Source organism: Ovis canadensis, chromosome 16 (genome assembly GCF_042477335.2).
Source record: "Ovis canadensis isolate MfBH-ARS-UI-01 breed Bighorn chromosome 16, ARS-UI_OviCan_v2, whole genome shotgun sequence".
Classification (NCBI taxonomy): Eukaryota; Metazoa; Chordata; class Mammalia; order Artiodactyla; family Bovidae; genus Ovis; species Ovis canadensis.
Window position 1 is genome coordinate 46,308,160 of NC_091260.1, and position 17,018 is coordinate 46,325,177.

At 42.0% G+C, this 17,018-nt stretch overlaps 1 protein-coding gene across 1 annotated transcript in view; it reads left to right on the plus strand.

Annotated features, from left to right (window-relative positions):
• Positions 1-14,575: 14,575 nt before the first annotated feature.
• Positions 14,576-17,018, plus strand: part of PLCXD3 (phosphatidylinositol specific phospholipase C X domain containing 3) — a 186,149-nt gene continuing 183,706 nt past the window's right edge. The window contains exon 1 of the mRNA XM_069556450.1: positions 14,576-14,998. Within this exon, the coding sequence (XP_069412551.1) occupies positions 14,896-14,998 (103 nt within the window). The 5' untranslated portion in view covers positions 14,576-14,895. The remainder of the gene's footprint in view (positions 14,999-17,018) is intronic.

Here is a 17,018-nt window from a genome sequence, read left to right on the forward strand (position 1 = left end):
GCAAGCATGGTTCTTCTGTCCAACCATCATTTGTCATTAGCTTTTAAAATTGTGACAAAATATACATAACATAAAATTTACCATCTTAATTATTTTTAAGTGTAAAATTCAGGGGCATTAAGTACTTTCACATCATTGTGCGACTACTACCATTATCCATCCATCCAATTTTTTAATGATCCTAAACGGAAACTCTGTATCAGTTAAACAGTCCTCATTCTCCACTCTTCCAGCCCTTCATAACACTGTTCTGCTTTCTGTCTGTATGAATTTGATTGTTTCAGGTACTCTACATAAGTGAAATCATAGAATATTTTCCCTTTTATGTCTGGCTTGTTTCATTTAGTATAGTGTCTTCAGAGTTCATCTGTGTTGTAGCAGGTATCAGAAGTTCCTTCCTTTTACAGGCTGGGGACTTCCCTGATAGTACAGTGGCCCAGAATCTGCCTGCCAATACAGGGGACATGGGTTTGATCCCTGCTCCATAAGATCCCACGTGCCCTGGAGCCACTAAGTCCGTGCTCTAAAGCTATTGAAGCCTAGAGCCTATGAGCTGAAACAAGAGAAGCCACTGTAATGAGGAACCTGGGCACCATAATGAAGGAAGTCCTTGCTTGCTGCAACTGGAGAAAGCCTGCACACAGCAGTGAAGATGCAAGGCAGCCAAAAATATATAAATTAAAAATAAAGGCTGAATAATATTTCATTATATGTTTATACTACATTATATTTATCCATTCATCTGTCAATGGATATTTGAGTTGTTTCAACTTTTTACAATTGTGTATAATGCTCCTATGAACACTGGCATAATTATGGACTCATATATATATATATATATATATATATATATATATATCTCCAGTTCCAGTTCAGTCGCTCAGTTGTGTCCGACTGTTTGTAACCCCACGAATTGCAGCACGCCAGGCCTCCCTGTCCATCTCCAACTTCCGGAGTTCACTCAAACTCACGTCCATCGAGTCGGTAATGCCATCCAGCCATCTCATCCTCTGTCGTCTCCTTCTCCTTCTGCCCGCAATCCCTACCAGCATCAGAGTCTTTTCCAATGAGTCAACTCTTTGCATGAGGTGGCCAAAGTACTGGAGTTTCAGCTTTAGCATCATTCCTTATATCTATATATATGTATATTATATATGTAGATATATATATGTAAAAATATATATATCTATATACATTTTAGTAATAAGTAGAATAGTTTCAGGATTTTTTCTGACTCTACATGCAGACCTAAAGCATTCTCCCTCTTCCTTCCCAGGCTAACCTCCACCCTCAGCAATTTACATGCTCTGGGAAATCAAACGTTTTGAGTGATGACCCCTGGAAATCTAGAAGTGTACATCATGTTATTTTCAAGTGTGACCAGTGACTTTACCAAGATAGAAATAAGGATGGAAAGAATTAGAGGAAAAGAGTTTAGAGAGGCAAAACACTTTTTATTTCAAAATATATTTCAAAATTAAGTTATGATGGAAAATGGCAGGTGAGTAAGATGGGGAGATTGCCTTCCTCCCCACAAATACATCAAAAATTCATTTGAATATGGGACAACTCCTACAGAACAACTTCTGAACAACAGCAGAAGACCCCGAACTTCCAAAAAGGCAAGACAGTCTTCTTAGAATGAGGCAGGGCAAAAGATAAAGATGTAGAAAGAGACAAAGGATTTCAGGATGGAGACTTGTACCCCAAGGGAGAGAGTTGTGAAAGAGGAAAATTTTCTGCTTATTCATAAACCCCCTTATGGGTAGGGATGCCCCCTAGCAACTCGCATGGGGACTGGCCTTTCCTGAGGCCACCAGAGCGGGTCCCGGAGGTCCCCGTGGTAACTCGAGAGCACCTGCCGCAACTCGAGAAAATCCAGGAGGTTCTCCCCTCCAGGCGAGATGAGGCCCATTTCTGCTGAGGCGACTCGAGGCTAATCACACCTTCCCTCTGGAACTTCGAAAGGGTCCTTCACACCCTTGCTGCAACTCAAGAAGTTCCCCGACATACCCGTCTCCACTCGAGAGGAAGCACGAGGGTCCCGCCCACATCCAGAGGAGCCCCGTTTCCGCCTCGTAGCTCGAGATGAGGGATCCTTTCCCTGCTTCGTTGGGAAAGAATTCCCGGCGTTCCCGTGGCATCTCAAGAGGAGGCGCTCTCAACAGGAAAGGCGAGAGGAACTCCAGCATCGTGCCACCATTCCAAGAGTCCCCCAGATGTCTCAGTCTATTCCAGAGGAACCTGTTTTCCCTGCACTGCCTCGACTTTCACGTCGACGATCGACTCACACCACGGTGGCACGTGGGACAGCCCTGTGGGAAAGACTCGTGGGAAAGCCTCGAGGGAAAGCCACAGATCCCTTGATCCACGCAACGGGAAGCGTGACACTGCTGCTACAGCTCGGGAGGAAAGCGGACGTGCATGCCCCCACTCGAGACGAAGACTGACTCCCCTTTGGAGACTCCAGAAGTACCCCAAGATCCATGTCAGCACTGGAGAAGAATCCTCAGGTTCCGGCCCCGGCTCCACACAAGGTCTTAGGCCCCGGCATCGACTGGAGAGGAATCTTGAGAGGCCTCCTAGCAACTCACATGGGGACTGGCCTTTCCTGAGGCCACCAGAGCGGGTCCCTGATGTCCCCGTCGTAACTCGAGAGCACCTGCCGCAACTCGAGAAAATCCAGGAGGTTCTCCCCTCCAGGCGAGATGAGGCCCATTTCCGCTGAGGCGTCTCGAGGCTAATCACACCAGAGTTAAGTGAAACAGCGGGGGCTCAGAGGACAAAACAGAAAATGCATCACAGAAATCGCTGCCGAACAGCACTTCTTAACAGAGAAGTGCCTTGCGAGTCTCAGCCTGCTGCAGAAGCTGGGGATGGGATGCCGAGGCTCAGGCACAGGTGTCAGATCCCAGGGAGAGGTTTGGGATTAGCTGCCATGAGGATACTCTGAGGGGGCTACTTCAATGCAGTGGAGGGAGTCCAAAGAAAATACTGAGTGTCTCAGAATGGCAAGAAGTCGTCACCGGGACACTAATGCCACACTTGCACACTGTCAGTGGCTGAGTGCCCACTGACAGCCACCAAAATCCCAAATCAAAACTGGTCAGAGCACCAGTTGTGAAATTAGATGTAACTGCCACTTCTAAATCCAGGAAAGTGCCTGAGACAGAAAGCAAAAAGCCGCTGATGCAATCCTGACCCCAGAGGTGGCAGATACCACCAAGCTATGAGCAGGCACAGGTTACTGCCCACACCTTCCTGGGAGCTTAAACAGCTAGATTCTTACTAGGGTCCCACAGCCTGAGGCCAGTTCCTCTGGGAGAGCACAGGACCTGCCTCAGATTGTAACAGCATCCAGCAGTTGTCTATTGCCGCAGGTACTCCCAGTTGTGCCACAGGTACATCCCAATTGTGGCTGCCATATTCGCCCTTTCCCCCAGCTCAAGTGAAGGAGTGAGCCTTAGTAAGTCTTGGCCTTAGCCCCATTGTGTCTGGGTGGGGAACAGACCGTGGACTTCAGGGGCAACTGTGAATTTTAGGAGCAAGTACAAGCTGGAATAAGGCCAGATCTGAGACTGAGCTGACCCCAGCCTGCCTACAACAGGTCCAGAGACCTTCCCAGAAATATTGGAGGATGTTGGTGTGAATCGTGCTGGTGTTCTGGACTGTTGAGTATTGCCTTCACCGAGTCTTGGGGTTTTGTCTTCTGTGCTATGTAGTTTGTGAGGTCTTGGCGCTATAGTAGAGCTCAGGCATTAACACCTGAGATGGGAGACCCGAGCTCAAGACTTTGATCCACCAGAGAACCCCTGACTCCAGGGAACATTAATAGATGAGATCCCTCCCACAGGTTTTCATCTCAACACTAAAACCTAGCCCCACCCAAAGGCCAGCAAGTTCCAGTGCTGGATGCCCCATGCTAATTCTTCAGCAAAACAGGGACACAACCCTGCACATTAGCAGACAGGATGCCCAAAGCCATACCAAACCCATAGACCTACAAAACACACTACTGGACATGGCACTATCCTTTAGAGAGATAAGATCCGGCTCCAGTCACCAGAACATAGGCATAAGTATCCCCAACCAGGAAACCTTCACAAAGTGCTGGTCCAACCCCATCCATGGAGGGCAGATTCTACAATTAAGAGGAACTACGACCTTCCAGCCTACAGAAAGGAGACCTCAAATACAGTAAACTGAACAAAATGAAAAGGCAGAAACATGCAGTAGATGAAGCGACATGGTAAAAACCCACAAGACCAAACAAATGAAGAGGAAATAGGCATTCTCCTGAAAAAAATTCAGAGTAATGATTTTAAAGATGATCCAAAATCTTGAAAATAAAATGGAGACATGGATAAATAGACTGGAAGCATGGGTCGAGGAGATGCAAGAAATGTTTAACAAGAATCTAGGGTTAAAGGATAAACAATCAATAATGAACAACATAATTCAATAATGAACAACATAATCTCAACATAATGTCTGAGATTAGAAATATACGGGAGAGAACCAACAGTAGAGTAACTGAGACAGAAGGACAGATAAAGGAGTTGGAAGATAAAATGGTAGAAATAACTGAAGCAGAAAATAATAAAGAGTCTCAGAGACCTCTGGGACAACATTAAGTGTAACCATATTGACTCATAGAGGTCCCAGAAGAAGACAAAAGGAAAGGGCATGAGAAAATATTTGACGAGACTATAGCGAAAAAGTACCGAAAATGGGAAAGGAAATAGTGACCCAGATCCAGGAAGCCCAGAGAGTTTCATACAAGATAAACCCAAGGAGAAGCACACCAAGACAAATTTGATATTAATCAAACTAACAAAAATTAAACACAAAGAATAAATATTAAAAAGCAGCAAGGAAAAAGCAACAAATAACATACTAGGGGATCCCCACAAGGCTAATAGCTGATCTTCAACAGAAACTCTGCATGACAGAAGGGAATGAAAGGATACACATAAAGTGGTGAAAGAGGAAGATTTGCAACCAAGACTACTCTACCCAGCAAGAATCTCTTTCAGATTTGAATAGGAAATCAAAAATATACAGATAAGAAGAGAGAATTCAGCACCACCAAACCAGCTCTACAACAAATACTAAAGGAGCTTCTCTAGACAAGGAACACAAAAAGGAAAGGCATACAAAACAAATTCCAAAGAATAAAATAAATCATAACAAGATCATACATATTGATAACTACCTTAAATGTAAATGAGTTAGGTGCTCCAACCAAAAGACAGAGATTGGCTGAATGGATACAACAATAAGCACTTTATATATGCTGTCTATAAGAGATCCACATCAAAACTAGGGACATATACATACTGAAAGTGAGGGGCTGGAAAAAGATATTCCATGTTAATGGAAATCAAAAGAAAGCAGGAGTTGCAGCACTCATATCAGATAAAATAGATTTCAAACTAAAGATGATCACAAGAGACAAAGAAGGACACTACATAATAAACAAGGAATTAATCCAAGAAGAAGATATAACAATTGTAAATCTATATGCAACCAACTTAGAAGCACCTCAGTACATAAGCCAAATACTAACAATTATTAAAGAGTAGATCAACAGTAATACAATAACAGTGAGGGACATTAATACCCTACTCACATCAATGGACAGATCATCCAAACAGAAAATTAGTAAGGAAACACAAGCTTTAAATGATACACTGGACAAGTTAGACCTAATTGAGATCTACAGGCATTTCATTCAAAAACAACAGCTTTCACTTTCTTTTTTAATTACACATGGAATATTCTCCAAGATAGATTACATCCTGGTCCACAAATCAAGCCTTGGTAAATTTTTAAAAAGTGAATAATTCAAGCATCTTTTCTGACCACAATGCTGTAAGGTTAGATATCAACTATAGGGAAAAATACTATAAAAAACACAGACACTTGGAGGTTAAACAATACACTTCTGAATAACCAACAGATCGCTGAAGAAATCAAAAAAGGAAATAAAAATATGTCTAGAAACAAATAACAATGAAAACTTGACAATTCAAAGCCTATGGGATACAGTAAAAATAGTGTTAAGAGGGAGCTTTCTAGCAATATAAGCCTGATTCAAGGAACAAGAGAGCCATCAAATAACCTAATCTTACACCTAAAGCAAGTAGAAAAAGAACAAAAATACCCCCAAAGTAGAAAGGAAGAAATCATAAAGATCATAGCAGAAATAAATGGAAAGGAATGAAGGAGACAATAGCAAAGATCAATAAAACTAAAAGCTGGTTCTTTGAGAAGATAAACAAAATTGACAAACTGTAAACCAGACTCATTAAAAAAAAAGAAACTCAAATGAATAAAATTAGAAATGAAAAAAGAGAAGTTACAACAGATAACACAGAAATACAAAGGATTATAAAAGACTGCTATGAGCAACTATATGTCAATAAAAATGGACAACATGGAAGAAATGAACAAATTCTTAGAAAAGTGTAACCTTTCAATACTGAACTAGGAAGAAATAGAGATTATGAACAGACCAATCACAAGCATGGAATCAAAACTGTAATAAAAAAATCTTCCAACAAACAAAAGCCCAGGGCCAGATGGCTTCACAGGCGAATTCTGCCAGAAGTTTAGAGAAATAACATCTATACTGCTCAACCCTTCCAAATAATTTCAGAGGAAGATAACGCCCAAACTCATTCTGTGAGGCCACCATCACCCTGATACCAAAACCAAAGATGCCACAAAAAATAAAATTACAGGCTAATCAGTGATGAACATAGATGCAAAAATCCTCAACAAAAGGATTCTTCAATATATGCAAGTCAATCAGTGTGGTACACCATATTAACAAATTGAAAGATAAAAAACATATGATCATCTCAATAGATGCAGAGAAAGCCTTTGACAAAATTCAATATCCTTTTATGATAAAACCTCTCCAGAAAGTAGGCATAGAAGGAACATATCTCAGCATAATAAAGACCATATATGACAAACCTACAGTAAACATTATCCTCAGTGGTGAAAAACTGGAAGCATTTCCTTTAAAATCAGGAATAAAACAAGGGTGCACCCTCTTGCCATTATTAGTCAACATAGTTTTGGAAGTCCTAGCCACAGAAATCAGAGAAGCAAAGGAAATAAAAGGAATCCAGATTGGAAAAGAAGTAAAACTCTCACTGTTTGCAGATTAAATGATTCTCTATACAGAAAACCCTAAAGATGTCACCATAATATTACTAAAGCTAATCAATGAATATAGTAAAGTTGCAGGATATAAAATTAATAAACAGAAATCCCTTGCATTCCTATGCACTAACAATGAAAAATCAGAAAGAGAAATTAAGGAAACAATCCCATTCACCATTGCAACAAAAAGAATAAAACACTTAGGAATAAATTTACCTAAAGAGACAAAAGACCTATATGCAGAAAACCAGGAGACACTGATGAAAGATAACAAAATGACACAAACAGATGGAGAGACAGATCATGTTCTTGGACTGGAAGAATCAATATAGTGAAAATGACTATACTACACAAAGCAGTCTATAGATTCAGCGCAATCCCTGTCAAACTACCAATAATATTTTTCACAGGACTAGAACAAATAATTTCACAATTTGTATGAAAACACAAAAGACCCCAAATAACCAAAGCAGTCTTGAGGAAGAAGAATGGAGCTGGAGAAATCAACCTTCCTAACTTCAAACTGTACTACAAAGCTACAGTCATCAAGATGGAAAGGTACTGGCACAAAAACAGAAATATAGACCAATGGAACAACATAGAAAACCTGGCGATAAGTCCATCAATGCACCTACTGGCACCTTATTTTTGAAAAAGGATGCAGAAATATACAATGGAGAAAAGACAGTCTCTTCATTAAGTAGTGATGGGAAAACTGGTCAGTTACATGTTAAAGAAGGATATTAGAACATTTCCTAACACCATACACAGTAATAAACACATAATATATTAAAGACATAAACATAAGGCCAGAAACTACAAAATTTTTAGAGGTAAACATAGGCAGAACACTCTCTAACACAAATCACAGCAAGATCCTTTATGACCCACCTGCTAGAGTAGTGGAAATAAAAACAAAAATAAACAAATGAGGCTTAATTAAACTTCAAAGCTTTTGCACAGTAAAGTATAAACAAGGCGAAAAGACAACCCTCAGAATAGGAGAAAATAATAGCAAAAGAAACAACTGACAAGGGATTAATCTCCAAAACATACCAGCAGCTCATGCAGCTCAATACAAGAAAAACAATGGAAAAAAAAAAAAAAGAAAAAGAAAAACAATCAAACTCAATCACAAAGTGGGCAGAAGACCTAAACATACATTTCTCCAAAGAAGACATATAGATGGCTAATAAGCACATGGAAAGATGCTCAGCGTTGTGCATTATTAGAGAAACGCAAATCAAAACTAGTTATCATCTCATAGCTGTCAGAATGGCCATCATCAAAATGCCTACATGTAGTAAATGCTGGAGAGGGTGTGGAGAAAAAGAAACCTTCTTGCACTATTTATGGGAATGAAAATTGATACAACCACTACGGAGAACAGTATGCAGATTCTTAAAAAAAAAACCACACAAAAAACAAAAAACAAAAACAACCTAGGACTAAAACTATCATATAACTCAGCAATCCCACTACTGGGCATATACCCTGAGGAAACCATAACTGAAAAAGACACACGTACCCCAATGTTCATTGCAGCACTATTTATAATAGTTAGAACATGGAAGCAACCTAGATGTCCACTGACAGATGAATGGATAAGTAAGTTGTAGTACAGGAATATAGTGGAATGTTGCTGCTGCTGCTAAGTCACTTCAGTCGTGTCCGACTCTGTGCGACCCCGTAGACGGCAGCCCACCAGGCTCCCTCATCAATGGGATTCTCCAGGCAAGAACACTGGAGTGGGTTGCCATTTCCTTCTCCAATGCATGAAAGTGCAAAGTGAAAGTGAAGTCACGTAGTCGTGTCCGACTCCTAGCAATCCCATAGACTGCAGCCTACCAGGCTCCTCCATTCATGGGATTTTCCAGGCAAGAGTACTGGAGTGGGTTGCATGTTATTCAGCTATAAAAAGGAATGCATTTGAGTCATTTCTAGTGGGGGGATGAATGTAGGGGCTATTATACAGAGTGAAGTAAATCAGAAAGAGAAAAAAATTGTATATTGACACACACACATATATATATATATGGTGGAGAAGGCAATGGCACCCCGCTCCAGTACTCTTGCCTGGAAAATCCCATGGGCAGAGGAGCCTGGTAGGCTGCAGGCCATGGGGTCGCTAAGAGTTGGACACAACAGAGTAACTTCACTTTCACTTTGCACTTTCATGCATTGGAGAAGGAAATGGCAACACATTCCAGTGTTCTTGCCTGGAGAATCCCAGGGACGGGGGAGCCTGGTGGGCTGCCATCTATGGGGTCGCACAGAGTTGGACACAACTGAAGTGACTTAGCAGCATATATACATGGAATCTAAAAAGATAGTACTGATGAGCCTATTTGAAAGGCAAGGGCATGCAAACATAAAGAACAGACTTTTGGACACAGTGGGGGAAGGAGAGGGTGGGATGTTTTGGGAGAATAGCACTGAAACATATACATTACTGTATGTAAAATAGATAGCCTTTGGAAGTTTGCTGTATGATGCAGAGAACCCAAAGTTGGTGCTCTGTGACAAGTTAGAGGAGTGGGATGGGGAAGGAGGTTGAAGAGGGGTTCAAGATGGGGGGGGACTTATGTATATCCATGGCCGATTCATGTTGATGTATGGCAGAAACCAACACAATATGTAATTATCCTCTCATTAAAAATAAAAATGAAACAGAAAAGATTTAATGAGATCCTCCATCATAAAATTGTCCCGGCATTTTGACAGCATCCAATTTATAAGAAACTCCCGCTTCCTTAGACCTTACCCTGAAATCTCTCAATTAGATCCTGAATCTTTTATTAAGTACTTTCTAGCATCTCATTATTGAGACACTCTGCCATTCCCTTTTCCTGCTCTCTTGTGTTCTTCCTCTAGGTAACTTTAATAAATTCCACTTGTTCAAAAGAAAAAACAACTAAGTTATAAGTTGTTTGCTACATTGTGAAGTACAGAAAAACAGGGATGCTAGAGGAGGGCTTTTGACATTGAGGCCAGAGATCCAGCCAAGTAATTTATTTATTCAATCATTAAGCTATCATTTGCCCCTTTCTGCCTGGAACATAAACTCAGTGAGTTCTGTCTTCTCTCTCTAAGACAGAGCACTTAATAGACACTCAATAAATATTTATGAAATAAGTAAATGAATGATTATAATGAGTCTTTATTGTGTCTTAGGCACTGTGAGAGGCATCCTAGGGTATCAAATATCACTATTCTTTCCACATAATGCTTGAAGGTGAGCTAGGGAATTAGAAACACACTCCAAAATAGTTATAAACAACCTGTAACGGGTGTGCAGGAAAAGGAAAAGTTACTTCTACTTACAAATAATGACAGAATTTCCAAAGATGAATTAGAATGGAAAGGATTTTTTCAGGTGAAAACATGGAAGTGTATTCCATGTGGAGTTAATAGCATGAGCTAAGGCATGGTGGTTGCAAGAAGCATAAACTATATTTTACTGAGCGTCCATTCTGTTCAATACACTTTAGATTCTTCACTTAATTTAAGTTTCATAGAACCTTCCATTTCCCACTTCCAGGAGGGAATAATCATTATCCATGCTCAATTAAAGAAACTGAGAAACACATAGTAATTAAATAGGGAAACCTGAATTTGAATCTAGGCTTTCAGATCCCCAATATTAGATAGTATTTAGTGAGCATTAATCAGCTTATTTTGGACTAGCATACAAGACGTAGATATAGCGGAAGAGAATGGAGTACAACTGAAAACTCTAAAGGGTTAAAATGAAGTGAAAGTTATCACTCTTTTTTCTATTTTGAATTTAAGTGTAAAAAGCATTTTAATATACTTTATATACAACTAAGTTCTGCTGAAATATCTGGGTATTTCATGATGTAGAGAATGATCAAGAAGCATTGATTATTAGTAGTTTTTACAAAGATTCTTTATTCCCCTTTTGTATGTGTGTCCTTTACCTGTAACTATAAGTACATATTTCTGAACACCATATTTTTTAATGATTTGACTGAGCTGGTTTTGAACAGAGCCCCTCTTTTTAAACATTATTCATCTGAAAAGTGTTCTAAAAATTTTCTAATCTATAAGAATTCTTGTTTTAAGGAACATAATTCAACATAAAACTATATATCTCCAACAACTGAGAAATATGAACTAATGAAATAAATACATAGTAAGAGCTATGTATTTTTAAGGGTAGAGGAGGATATGAAATAAAAAAAATGTTCCAAATGAGTAGCATGTTTATAAACTGCATAGTTTGGTTTTGATGGGCAGCTGAGGATTCCATAAATAAGTTTTAATAGGGTCAAGAAACCACAGCAATATCATTCTCCTCTTTCCATGTATGCTTAAAAAATTTTAAGGTTGGATATTCTCAACACCATAATTAAAAATGATTAGCATTTTTTCATCTCTGTTGTAATGGTAAAAATGTTGATCCATACCTTGAATACTCTGGATAGAGTTAAAAAAAAAACAACTAAATATTTTTGTTCCTCCTTTTGCTATTACCAGCAACTATATGCATGAGAAATAATCATAAAAGAAGTAGAATGGTGGAGTAATAGAGTCAAAAGAGAAGATCTGTACAGTTTCTAGTTTAGTTTGTCACTGGGTGTGATGGTTAATTTCATATGTCAACTTGGCTAGGCTATGGCCCTCACTAGTTTTGTCAAACACTAGTCTAGATGTTGCTGCAAAGGTATTTGTGGATGCAATTATTTGCATGTGCAATTATTTGACTTTGAAAAAAGCAACTTACTTTTTATAATGTGGGTGGGCCTCATCTAATCAGTTGAAGGTAGTAACTGATTTCCCAAAGGATTTTGTTTCAAGGCTGCAACATAGAAATTCTACCTGGGCTCCCAGCCTGCTGACCTGCCTTTCAGATTTGCTAGCTCTCACGATTATGAGTCAAATGCTTAAAATAAATCTCTCTATACATCTATATGTTAGTTGGCCAGTCAAGTCCAACTCTTTGTGACCCCATGGACTGTAGACCTCCAGGCTCCCCTCTCCATGGAATTCTCCAGGCAAGAATACTGGAGTGGGTTTCCACTCCCTTCTCCAGGGGATCTTCCTAACCCAGGGATTAAACCTTGGTCTCCTGCATTGCAGGCAGATTCTTTACCATCTGAGCTATATATCTGTATCTACATTTATATCCATATTTCTGTGTCTCTTGGAAACCCTGACTAATACAGTGGGCAAACTAGAGCACAGAGAAATTATATGATATTCTTAATATCATTTAGCAAATGATGACAGGTATAACAAAGAGATGGGGAAACTGGGTCATAAAATTGCCTATAATACTGATTGTAAGTCTGGGAAAGAAATTCATAAGCTATCCACTTTCATCACTGTTCATTCTAGTGGATTACATGCAGTGAAATGTGAAGTTTCATGGAAAACCAATACATTAGAAAAAATCCGAAGTTTGAAGCAGATAAAATAGAGGACGAATTGCTTATTTGCTTTACAAAAGATAAAGTGTACCTTTTATATATTTATTTTTTAATTGGAGGAAAATTGCTTTACAGTGTTGTGTTAGTTTCTGCCATACAACAATGCAAATCAGCCGTAATTTTACATATATCACCTCCCTCCCTTCCCCCACCCCATCCCTCTGCATCATCTCATAGCCCCAGGCTGGACTTCCTGTGTTATATAGCAACTTCTCATCAGCTACCTATTTTACCATTCTTGAGAGGCGCAACTTTTCTCAACATTTAAGGTGGTTTCTTTTTTTTTTTTTTTTTTTAATGCCAGGTTCCTCTGTCCATGGATTTCTCAAGAATACTGGAGTGGGTTGCCATTCCCTTCTCCAGGGAATCTTCACAACCCAGAGATCAAACCTGGGTCTTCTGCATTGCAGACAGATTCTTTACCATCTGTGCCACCAGGGAAACTTTAATAAACATAGATCACACATTTTACATGATGCTTTGCTGATAACAAAGCTCTTTCATATGTACTCTTTTCTGGAAGCTTCACTGCAAACCTCTGAGTTACTGTCATCAGTTTATGACGGAGACAAGCAAGGCTGACAGAAACTAGGGGGGTTGCCTAAATGACTCAGAGCAGCTGATTCCCAGATCTGAGCTCACCTCCTTGTCCTGCAATGATGGCTACAGAGCACCAGCATTAACCAGAAGGGTGATGTTTACAGGTCTCTTGACCAGAAATTCCACAGTGAGCTGAATTCTTACCCTAATCAAAAGGATATGTGAGTTCTACTGTGCTAACAGGAATATTAAGATTTACTTTGGAAGAAACAAATCCCAATACATCTCTTTCTCATTCTTAAAGATATCCCTATCATATCCTTTTTCAACTGTGAATTGATTCTAACGCGGAATAGAAAATCTGATTTTTTTTCTTTTTAATGCTATATAGTTTAGTGGAACTGTTTATTCCCATGTTCTACAGCTCTCTCTCCTACCTGGGTTTTCATTTTCCCAACTTAACAGCATGTACTTTAAGCAAAGGACTTTGCATCACTGGATCAAAGAACAGAGGCATCTGTATTACGTCTACATTTACTGGGCTGCTAAGACCCTGCACATTTTCAGTCTATTGCTTATCATACCTACACAGGCCACCCCTGGACTCATCACATTTGTAAGACTTGATTTCTCTCCTGTTTCTCATCTGAGAGCAGGTGGACCAAGACAGTTCTTTGGAGGCTCGACAAGTGATTTCTCTTGAGAGAGGTGCCTCTCTCTAGTCTGCCAAGGAATGAAAATTCAGACAATCACATAGATCATTTTGAATGGTGCCAAATAAATTCCACCAAACGCAGTAGTATTGCCAGTAGGCAATAATTACAACATGTCACTGGGAAATGTGGCGATTTTCTTCTACCATCAGGCTTTAGTCTTATCCTGAGTGTCACAAAAATGACAGAGAGGACATAAACAGTTTTCTCCATAGATAGAGCATGCATTTCTCATATTCAGGGAAATGGGGGTGAAGTGCTTTTTTTTGCCTTGAAATGACTGGAACAGGATGCAGGGATTGAATAGGTATCACCTAGAACTTAACTAATCTTTTCTGACAGCACACTTGTCAACTACTCCAAAAATTAAGCAAAGTGGTGAAGAAAGACCACCATTTTGTTGTCAGCAGGGCTCGCCGAGGAAAGAAATAACCTGTTGTAGCCTACGAAAGGGAAAGCTCTTCAGTAAGAATGGAAAGTCCTGAAAGCAAGTATGAGAGTCTGCTCGGGGGAGGTGATAGCATCCCAAAGTCTTCTAGGATTTTAGCTTCAACCAGAAGATTGTCTTTCAAACATAAGCAAGACCAGGAAGTCACATTAAAGGGCCGAACAAGATCGTGGGCAAAACAGCTGTGTGAACCAAGTTAAAAAACAAAACAAAACATAATAAATAATAAGAAGCCAAGGAATGTTGTAGAAATGGCGAGAAAAGACAGAGACGCATAGGAGGGATAAAACGGGAGGAGGGAGTCTGGGAGGGAGCGGAGAGAGGAGAAAGCTGAAAGCGGACGTCAGGAACAAAAGCTCCAGCGGAGTCTGGTGGAGGCACTAAGGGAGCATGGGGTGTTTTGAATAATTATTAAAATTAGCATGTGTCTGCGCCATCCTGTGGGTGTGGCGCACAGCGGAGTGTAAACTCTAGCGGGGCTGGGAGCAAACACTGGATTAGCGGCAGCAGCCGGCCAGCCTGCCCGAGGAGTGTGAGGACCAGCGCGCGGCACACCGACCGCACGATGGCCTCGTCTCAAGGGAAGAACGAGCTGAAATTCGCCGACTGGATGGCAACTCTGCCGGAGAGCATCCACAGCATACCCCTCACCAATTTAGCCATCCCAGGTAGGCGCTCAGAGGCTGCCGCCGGGGCGCTCGGCGTCCGCTCCACCTGCCCCGCCCTGCTTTATCTGCCACTAAGTGGTAACTTGCCAAGATGCCCACGGGAGGCAAACTCGTTTCCACGGGTGGGTCTCGGGCCGGGAGAGCGCGTGCCTGGGCGCCTCCGGCCTCCCAGCACTTTCCCAAACCTCTGGGGACCGTGGCGCGGGGAGTCAAGGTGACTGCTTTTCCATGGGTTTTTGAAGCAGGTTGTGTTGAGAGGGCTGGGGCAGGGGAAAGGCTTGGCTCTAGGATGGTCCCTCGTACCCCACTGCCCCCTCCCTGCAGTTTTCCCCCCCGGAGACTTGAGTCTGGGGACGATTTCTGGGGCTGTGGGATGATGGTGGTCGGCGAGCGCGAGCCGCTGTCCTAAGGGCTCGGCTCTGGCCCGTGGACCTCCGTCTCCATCTCTGTCACGGAATCAAGAGAATTCGGTGGATTTCTCGGTTAGAAGCTACCCGAGTCATTAATATTCGTCCCTAGTCTCCTTTAAAGAGACAAAGCGCTTCCCGAAGAGTGACGAAAGTTCAGGGACCGCCGGCGGCTTGATCGATGCCCTTGACCTGGAGCTGGAGGGGGGAGAGGAATGTAGGGAGCCGTTTCCTGATCTGCGTGGACCTAGAGGGCCTGGCCGGGTGGTCACCATCTGGACTCTGGTCCAAGGGCGGCGAGGAGCGTCCAGCGCGCGGGTCAGGAAGGCAAACCCTCGTGGACCGTGCATTTGTTGCTCGGGACAGAAGCCGGGCAGGGAAACCTGCGTCAACTGCGGCGGAGGGGTGGGCTTCACCGGCAAATCTTAGGAAAAAGATGATTGCGCTGGTGTCCAGAGAGGCTAGAAAGAAGGAAGCCTCGGCAAAGCGAGGAAGAGACTGGAGGGGTCAGACGCTTCAACGTGAAGCGCGCGACTTGGACCGGAGGACTGGGCAGGTTTCTGGGGGCGGGAGCGCAGCAGACCCTAGTTCGGATGTGCAGGGGCAGGGTGGTTTCAGGACGGTATACTATGGTGACAGCTGGCTTCACAGCCATATTTCGTTGACTTTTCGCTTGGGCTGAGAGGGCAGATTATCTCCCTGACTCGCCTGACCCTTCCAGGATTCAGCTAGAGGGCAAAATACCGACAGGTAGTTCATCCCTCGCCTTGAGTTATGCTTGGTTATCAAGTTCAACCTTCTGGTCTACCTTCTCTAGCTCTTACCCATCCGGCGCCCTCTCTCAGCCACTGGGGGAAATCATGCTTTAAAAAAAAAATTCTTTCTTTTTTTTTTTTAAGGGGAAAATGGGTTTTCTTGAAAATCTCTAACCAGTAGCACTGGAATTAATCAGTAACTGAAATCAGTGGTCTTTAGTCAAACGGATGTTTGGCGGCTATGACAGACACAGGCTCTGAGCGCCAGCCCTGGAAGGGAAGGGTTGGTCTCCTCTTGCCCTTCTTCAGGAGAAGGTAATGGCACCCCACTCCAGTACTCTTGCCTGGAAAATCCCACGGATGGAGAAGCCTGGTGGGCTGCAGTCCATGGGATCACTAAGAGTTGGACACGACTGAGCGACTTCACTTTCACTTTTCACTTTCATCCATTGGAGAAGGAAATGGCAACCCACTCCAGTGTTCTTGCCTAGAGAATCCCAGTGACAGGGGAGCCTGGTGGGCTGCCGTCTATTGGGGTCGCATAGAGTCGGACAGGACTGAAGCAACTTAGCAGCAGCAGCCCTTCTTCAGGAGGGAATTTCCCAAGAGCTCAGGTGTCTCTAAGGAAGAGAACAAGCCACCTTCTCTGCTCTGCATTTACCCTCCTCCCGGGTGAGCCTAGGGATTGCTCTTTTGAAGAGACAGTAGAAACTACAGAACTTTGCTGGCAAAATTCCACTCTCACTTCCACAGGCATTGCTATCCCCTTTTCTTCCTTTTTATTTGGTCTTTAGACAGGTACTTTCACATGGTCTCACCTGAGCATTTATGGAGGCCTAAAAGGTAAGAAGGGCAAGG